Here is a 7,779-nt window from a genome sequence, read left to right on the forward strand (position 1 = left end):
TTTCTTCCAAGTCGGAGTAGTAGTCTTATTTTTCTATCCCCATTTTACAGGTGGGGACAGTGAAGCGTCAAGCAACAGCTAATCTTCTGCCTAGTGTGGACCAGAGGGGAAATGGGGGCTGCATTCCCAGTCCCTGGCTTCGTGTTTTGCTGACAGGTGTCAGGCCTCAGGGGAGGATGGCAATTTCTGTTCATGCCCACAAGCTCTTCCCTTTCCAAAGGGAACCAATGCAGAGGATGGGCTTCAGGAAGATACCACCCTGGATCTGACCCGCTGGTGGAAGGTGTCCCCCTCCCTGTGCCGAAACCTCAGGCGTGAGCAGAGCTGTGCCCACAGGGCAGCCAGGATCAGGCACCAAGGCCTTTCAGCCTCTGCTCGGTGCTGGGCAGGCCTGAAGGTACTTTCAGACGCTCTCTCTCAAATTCTCACACCATTCTGCCTGAACAGTTATGACCCTCATTTTTACAGACATTTTACAGAGAGACAGAGGCACAGAGCCATTAGGAGACACCAAAGCTGAGGGAGGCCTGGCTAGGAACTCAAAGCTTCTCCTCCCAAGGTCAGGGCTCTTCCAAAGCACCCAGTGACCAGGACCCCAACTCCCCTTAGTCCTAGACAGGTGACGTGCCCAGATGACCGCTCCTTGGTAGCACACTTGATGTCAATGTCTTCACAGGGAATAAAAGTGAGCTCGAGATTTTACTCGCCAAGCAGTTCTGTGCACACATAGAAGCCACAATGTCTTAATATTTATCCTGCTCTCTGAGAACATGCCCCTTCTACACCATACATCTAGGAATGTCCCACGGCATGCATAAAAATTCATATTTACATAAATTACAAACTAGGGGTTAATTATTCACCTAATACTGACTAAAGATTCACTACAGAATTCTCTTAAATGCCAAGCCTCTCTATAGTCATTTATTACAACTCCGTTTTTAATATATTTCATGAATACACATATTCCATAAAGCAAAATACATACACACGGTCTGTATGTTACATCAGTTTTTTTTGTTGTTGTTGTTACATCAGTTTTAAGCCTGTGACATTTAAGGCCTGTCTTCGGGAGGACGAGATCAGTCTCTCTACCAGTTCATTTAGAATTGACGAACTCTGTCGTCACAGCCCAGCCACTGAGTCCTCTCTTCTAAGGTTCGATCCAGGAAGCAGGGGATTTGAAGGGTTTGGGTGCAATTTCCGTCACATTACAAGAGCCTTCAGGTAAAGTCTTGAACAGCATTCCAGAGATCACCCCTCTCTAGAGACCTGTTAGGATGGATGAGACTTTCCTCGGGGGAACAGTGGGTACCGATTTGTGCGGCTCGGGGCCGCTGAAGTCTAGGGCCGAGCGCTGTGCTCGTCTAACCCCAACCCTGAGACGCTGAAATGAAGACGGTCGTGACCGGCAGGGCTCCCCCCGCGACCCTTCCTTCTCGCTCCCCCGGTCCCGCCATCCCCGGCCCGCCCGGGGCCTCGCCTCCTCCGTACTCACTGAAGGCTGCCGCCGGCAGGTCTGGCCGCTGCCTCCATCCCCTCCATCCCCGGGGAGACCAGGCCCTCCTCTCGCCCCTCTCCCTCCCGGGCCCGCGGCGGGGAGCAGGGCGCGCGGGCTCCGGCCCGGGGCTCGGGGAGTGCGGCCCGCAGGCCTCGGCTCTCGGGGCGCGCCCGGCTCGGCTCCGGGCTCTGCTGGCCGCCCCGGGGTCCGGGTGGGGTCGGAACCGGGCAGCCGCCCCGCGGGCCGCGGCCTCCCTCCAGGTCCGGGGAGGGGACGCAGGGTCGGACGGGGAGGGCGCGGGAGGGCAGGAAGCGGCATGGGCGGCTACCTCATGGCTCGGCCACGGAGGGGGTGAGAGGCCAAGCCCGGCGCCTCCCCCGGCTGGGACGGGAAGAGGGAGCGGGAGAGCAGAAAGGAGGCGCAGCGGAAGGGGCTGGAGGAGCAGCCCTCGCTCCCACCCCGCCCCGCCGCCCCGCGCGCTCCCCGGGGCCCGGGGCCCAGTCCCCAGAGCCCTGCAGGGCCGCCCCTCCCGGGACCGTGCAGACGTCTAAGCCGCCGGCCCAGCCGCGAGCTCGGGGCCTCGGACGGGGCGGGGCGGCCTTCCGTGCCGCCGGACCTCACCCCTCCCGGCCCGGGTCGCCCCGTCCGCCGGGAGGGCGCTCGCAGCCCAGGCTTCGGGGAGAGCGCGGCGGTGAGACGCGGCTCCACGTGAGCCAAAGCTGCGGAAACACCGCGCTCTCCCCCGAGCTTCGCGGCGAGGCGTGTAACCCTACACCCGGGGCGCGGGGGCGGAGGGGGGAGGCTCGGCCTGCGGCTGGCGGCTGTCGGGGTGGAAGCCGAGGAATGCCCTTTGTCTGGACAACTTTTCCGGAGGAGGCGCCCTCTCCCAGGGGCTGTCTCCTTGGAGGTCAAGGTCATTTGTTTCCGCTTTCTAGCAGCGCGAGGGGGCACACGTGGTGGACGCGAGTCCCCTCTTCTTGTGCAAAGGGGAGAGCCAGGTGCCTGCATGGCCAGACGCCTTGGAAAGGGACCGGTTCTGGGGGGACTCTGGGGACTCCTGAAGGCCCCTTGTCACTTTTCCCAGACCTGGCAGGAAGTAGTAATAGCTGCAAAGGACTTGACCTGCAGCGGTGGCCCAAACCAAGGGAGCACGCTTTCTCTTTCCACCCAGGGGGAGGGAACGGAGCCCCAACTATTTCCAAACCTATTTCTCCACAACAAACTATAAGAGAATTAGGACCCAGGAGATTCCGGAAATCTCTACAAAGGGAAAGTGCTGATCATCTTTCCGACTGCTAACAAGCTTCACTGTCCAGCGCCCGTTGCTCTCTGTTTGCACTGAGGCAGTAGAGTCACCATCTAGGTGACAGACCTAGCTGCCTACCATGAGGACCGCAGCGTGCGGACTGCTGCGCAGAGGGTATGGAGTGTCAGGGAAGGATGGGAAGGAGGCCTGCCCTTGAGTGAGTAAGAGTTACTCTGCACAAAGCGGGGAAGAGGGCATCTGGGCAGGACAAGGCATCCAGGCCTGAGAGCGGCTGTTTGGGGAGCTGTCTGTGGGTGGAGTAACCTTTGCTAATTTAGGCACCTGGAAGATTATCTAGGGCACACCCTCAGTGTTACAGAACAGGCCCAAGGTCACACAGGTGGTCTCCAGGGTCCTGGGTTGTGCTCTTGCAGCTAGCCCCACCCTCCACCCCCATAATTCCCACAGCAAGCAGTTCCTCCAACAGGGACTTACCATTCTGTGCTGTAGTACTGATCACTTCATAATACAGTAACTGGTACCATTTATGGAGGGCATTCTATCACCTGGCATTGCTGCAGCCTTAAGAGATGGATACTATTTCCTGTCTTCTTTGTACAGATGAGGAAACTGTAGTTAGGTGATCTGTCCCAGGTCGCAGAGCTGATAAGTCCAAGACCCTCTCCATTAACCACCCAGAACAATGCTGTTGCCAGCATTCCGCATATTCAACATGAAAAGATTTTGTTTAAAAACATAAAAAAAAAATTGTGAAGTACTGTGATAGTCGGATTATGTTGTTGCTATGGTCCGGCCCTTCCTTTCTGGATCATCTCTGCCTCCTTCTTCTGCCAGCCCAGATAAAATCCTGTAAACCTCGAAAGACTCCTTCCTCACCTCCGTGCACAAAGTCAACCCTACAAACAATACTATTACTATTATTGGGGACCTGTTATGAGCCAGAGTCTGAACCCAGTTCTGTCCAGGTCCAAGACACTCTGCCTTGCTTCTTCCTTTCAGAGTCACTGCTTTGGAGCTCAGAGTCTTAGAGATTTCAGTTCCACGACTTCTGCTCCCCGCCTCCCCCAGAAGTTAATGATCTGTAAGGTAAGTTTCTGAAAGTTCTAGCAAAGGCTTAGTATTTAAAGGAAACCTGCCCTCAGCCTGTTTAACATGCAAATATTCACCTTCAGTATACTCATTAAATTTGTTATTTTGCAATAAACAAGGGGATGAAGTGTCACAGCTATACAGAGGCTTTAACAGGCACCTGTAGGAGACGTAAGAGACACGAGTTTGATCCCTGGGTCGGGAAGATCCCCTGGGGAAGGAAATGACACCCACTCCAGTATTCTCGCTGGGAGAATCCCATGGACAGAGGAGCCTGATGGGCTACAGTCCATGGGTAGCAGAGAAGTTGACATGACTGAGTGTCTGAGCACACAGCACATAGGTCCTAAAAACACCATAAGCCGATCCTTAGAATGCTCTTAAATGATCGTGGCACTCGCATGTCTCAGGGCATGTCCCATTCATCTGGATTCTGTTTGGCTCAGCAAATATTTCTTGAGCTCCTACTGTGTGCCAGGCGCTGGGGAGACAAAATGTAGTACCCACAAATCCTGCCTTTGAGGAATTTCTGGTCAACTCAGAGTGGGGCAGTGCCTAAACTGTGTATGAGTGGTCGCATCAAGGTGAGCACAGGGTGGTGTGGGTCGTTTACAGGAATAGCTAGACTGAGATGCGTGCTGGGTGGTCGGGGAGGTGTCAGGGCGAGCTGGGTCTTGCAGAACGAGCAGGAATTAGCCAGACAGAGGGGGAGGAGTGGGAGAGGCAAGTCAGAGGAGGAGGGATTAGCATAAACACTGGCATTGAGGTGCGAAACTGCCTGGTTTAAGTGTTAAATATAAAGGTTAATCTGGGAAAGTCTAGGGGTGGGGGTGAGGCTGCAGAACAAGGGTGGTGGGGCCTGGTTGAGGGCTCTAGGTCCCCGGTAAGGCGCTAGGACCCCGTCCTTTGAGGTGAGAGTCCCTGGAAGGTGGTCTAATCTGGGCCTTAGCCTTGAGGACCTTTCAGGGCTGGGGAACTGCCTTACCTCCTTGAGTATCAGTCTTTCATTACCACCCTTTGGAGAGGAATCTACGAGGAACCCAAATGTAGAGTAAATAGCAGTCACAGAGCCCCCCTCCTCCTTTTGGATCACCTAGGGAAGTCTCCCTCCCCCTTAGCCTGGATGAAAACACAAGCTTCACTCCTCCTCTCCACCCTCCCCCAATGGGCTCTGAACACTCAGTTTGAATAGGGAGCCTTGTGGGTTGTGGAAGTAGGGATTTCCCTTAGGATGGAGGGAAAGGGTGAGCTAGTCCTTCAAGGTCCCTCCCTTAGAGCAGGTGGAGTCGAGTGGGAAAGGGTGGGAGGGACGCCTCTGTCATCCCTCCCCTTACTGCCTGCAGGAGTGTGTCCAGCTGGAGATCTGCCTTTCCTGTCCTCATCAGGGGGCACTAGTCCAGGAGCACTAGGGCATCTGATCCTGGCGACCCCCCTCGTGATACTGTTCACAGTCCCAGGGCCTCCCCCTCGGACCCTGTTTTTCCTTCCAGCAGAGTGTCAGGACTGGTTTCCCATGTACCCGCCTCTCCCTTGATAGGAATCCTGCTGTTTCCCAGGGTCCAGTCTACCCAGAGCTCATGTAGACCCTCCCAGGACACTGCTGAAAAGGCTGATTCTGAGGTCTCACCCTTGGGGATTCTGATTCCTTAGTTGGAGTTAGGCCCAGGAATGTGTTCCCTAACAAGTGTCCTAGGTGATTTTGAGGCCAGTGTGAAGAAGCAGAAATCCTCAGCTTAAAACTCAGAGTCCTTTGTATGGTACAGCAGTCCCTCTAGCCTCAGTTCTCACCACCCCGAGAACCTGTCCAGCCCACCCACCATATTGGATTGCTTCTAGTTCCCCCGACTGGCTCATGTCTCCTCGCCTTTGCCCAGTCTCTCCTTCAGCCTGAAACACGCTGCTTCACACCACACACACATACACACATCCCAACCCAACTTGGCTGTCTCCTCCTAGACCGTCCACACTCAGCTCAACTGGAGCCTCTACAGAGACACCTTCCTCGACATCCTGTGCTGTCCTCCCGACCTGGATTAGTGCACCCCTGACCCGCTTCTGCCCGAGCACTTATCACTCTGAGTGGTCAGCCTCTGACACCTCACAGTGCTTCCTGCTCCTCAACCTCGTTCCTGGCTCCAACACACTCCCAGCACATAAAAGCTACTGACTAGAGGCCACGTAGTTAAAATGACAGAAAAAAAATCCCTGTCGGGTAAGGATGCCTAAGAGCAGAACAGGGGGCTGCTCCTGCTCAGTGGATCAAGGTCATCTCCAAAGGATGTGGTTCATTCCCTCAGTGTGGCCCATCCTGCCCCAGGGCCTACAAGATAGTAGGCCACGGGCAGGGTGAGGACCGGCCTCCGGCCTTCATGACTCCCACTTACACCTGATGCTCCTGCCCGCCTCGCTTTTCCCTCAAATGGCCACTGATCCCAGACAGTGGTGTGGCCCTTACACTTCAATTCTGAGTAAGCCTGGAAATTTGCAGATAAAATAGCTCTCAGAAGAAGAAATAGATGGGGAAGAGGAGAGGAGAAAAGCACGCGAGAGAAGCAGGTAAATCTAGGTGGAGAGAAGATGCCTGGTACAGTCAGGCAACATGACAGCTGGGCACCTCCAGAGAGCAACCACCTAGGTTTCTAGTCATGCCACTCCACACACACTAACACACACGTATACACACGCATGGGAACACATGTATGCCATGTTCTCCTTTGCCACGCTTGCCTGAGTTGACTAAGACTCAGGAAGAGCAAAGGCGTGGTTCCTACCTGGTCAGCCCGCACCGCTCCCCGGGGCAGGCAGGTGGGGAGCTGCCGGGATGGGACGGGCCTGCCCTGGAGACACTGACAGCAGACTCCTCTGCTCTGGAGGCCCACTCGCCCTGCACCCACCCTGAGTCTGCCAGGCATCTGCTCCCATGCGAGAGACACTGTAGCTTTTCATTTCGTAATCCTAATCACCAGGAAATGATTGGGCTTAGGCAAATGTTCTAATACTCTCCCTCCGACTCCCCGACTCCCCATGCCTGCTCAGTGGGAGGCCACCATCAATAAGAGGAGAGACCCCTAGCTCTCACCTGTCTGCCAATAGCCATGGTCATCGTGGCCACACTGATTTTTCTCGTTAACAAAATGAGAGCAGATGCAGGGGGAAAGATACTGGAGGTTGACCGAGCACTGGAGTCATGTCAGTGACAGCTTTTGATCTTGAGAAAAGACAGTGTTCAGTTCTATGTGATAATTCGATTAAGACATATGAGAGACTCTGAAAGCCTCACGGCTTTTCTGCTGCAGATGGAGCCCTTTCTAGCCCCCCAGGCTCTGCAGTCCCTCATCCTGTGGGGGTTCCTGTCCCCCGTCCCCTCCTGCCCCCACCAGCCTGGGAGGTTTTGCTGGAGACGCAAATGAGCCTCTAGAGAGCCTCTTTCTAAGCAAACACCCTCTGCTTCCGGGGTCCCTCGGACAGTTTTTCCCCCTGTGTTAAACGAAAGTATGTGGTGGGTGAGGTGTAGAGGAAAAGGCCCAAATTTGCCAAGCCCAGGATTAGACTCCGGCGACCTGGGTTCCGGTCTGGACTAGATCCCCTTGTGGGTCTAAGCCTTGGTCACTCTGAGTTGTTTCCTTACCTGGAAGTGTCAGGCTGGACTAACAGGTCCCCAGCTAAGCTTCTCAGAACCCCAGGGCCCCGTGAGACGTGAACAGGTCTCCCGTGAAAGAGATTTCAAGTCCAGTAAATCTGGGCAATAATGCATGCCATCTCACCCTCCTGGCAGTTCGTTAGGCCCAAAGGCATTTCACAGGCTCAGCCATGTCCTGAAAACAAAACAAGACTAAACCAGTTTACCTTTGCTTAACACTGCCTTTCTCAAAAGTAAATGACCACAGAAGCTGTTTCCCCACCCCACCCCAACATAGCAATT

The 7,779-nt window shown here is 54.9% G+C and overlaps 1 protein-coding gene across 1 annotated transcript in view; it reads right to left on the bottom strand.

Moving 5' to 3' along the window:
• The window catches only part of KIAA1614 (KIAA1614 ortholog), a 43,142-nt gene extending 40,954 nt beyond the window's left edge, over positions 1-2,188 (bottom strand). Inside the window, 1 exon segment of the mRNA XM_070384837.1 lies at positions 1,499-2,188. Coding sequence (XP_070240938.1) covers positions 1,499-1,545 — 47 coding nt within the window. The 5' untranslated portion in view covers positions 1,546-2,188.
• Positions 2,189-7,779: the final 5,591 nt, after the last annotated feature.

Source organism: Bos mutus, chromosome 16 (genome assembly GCF_027580195.1).
Source record: "Bos mutus isolate GX-2022 chromosome 16, NWIPB_WYAK_1.1, whole genome shotgun sequence".
NCBI lineage: Eukaryota > Metazoa > Chordata > Mammalia > Artiodactyla > Bovidae > Bos > Bos mutus.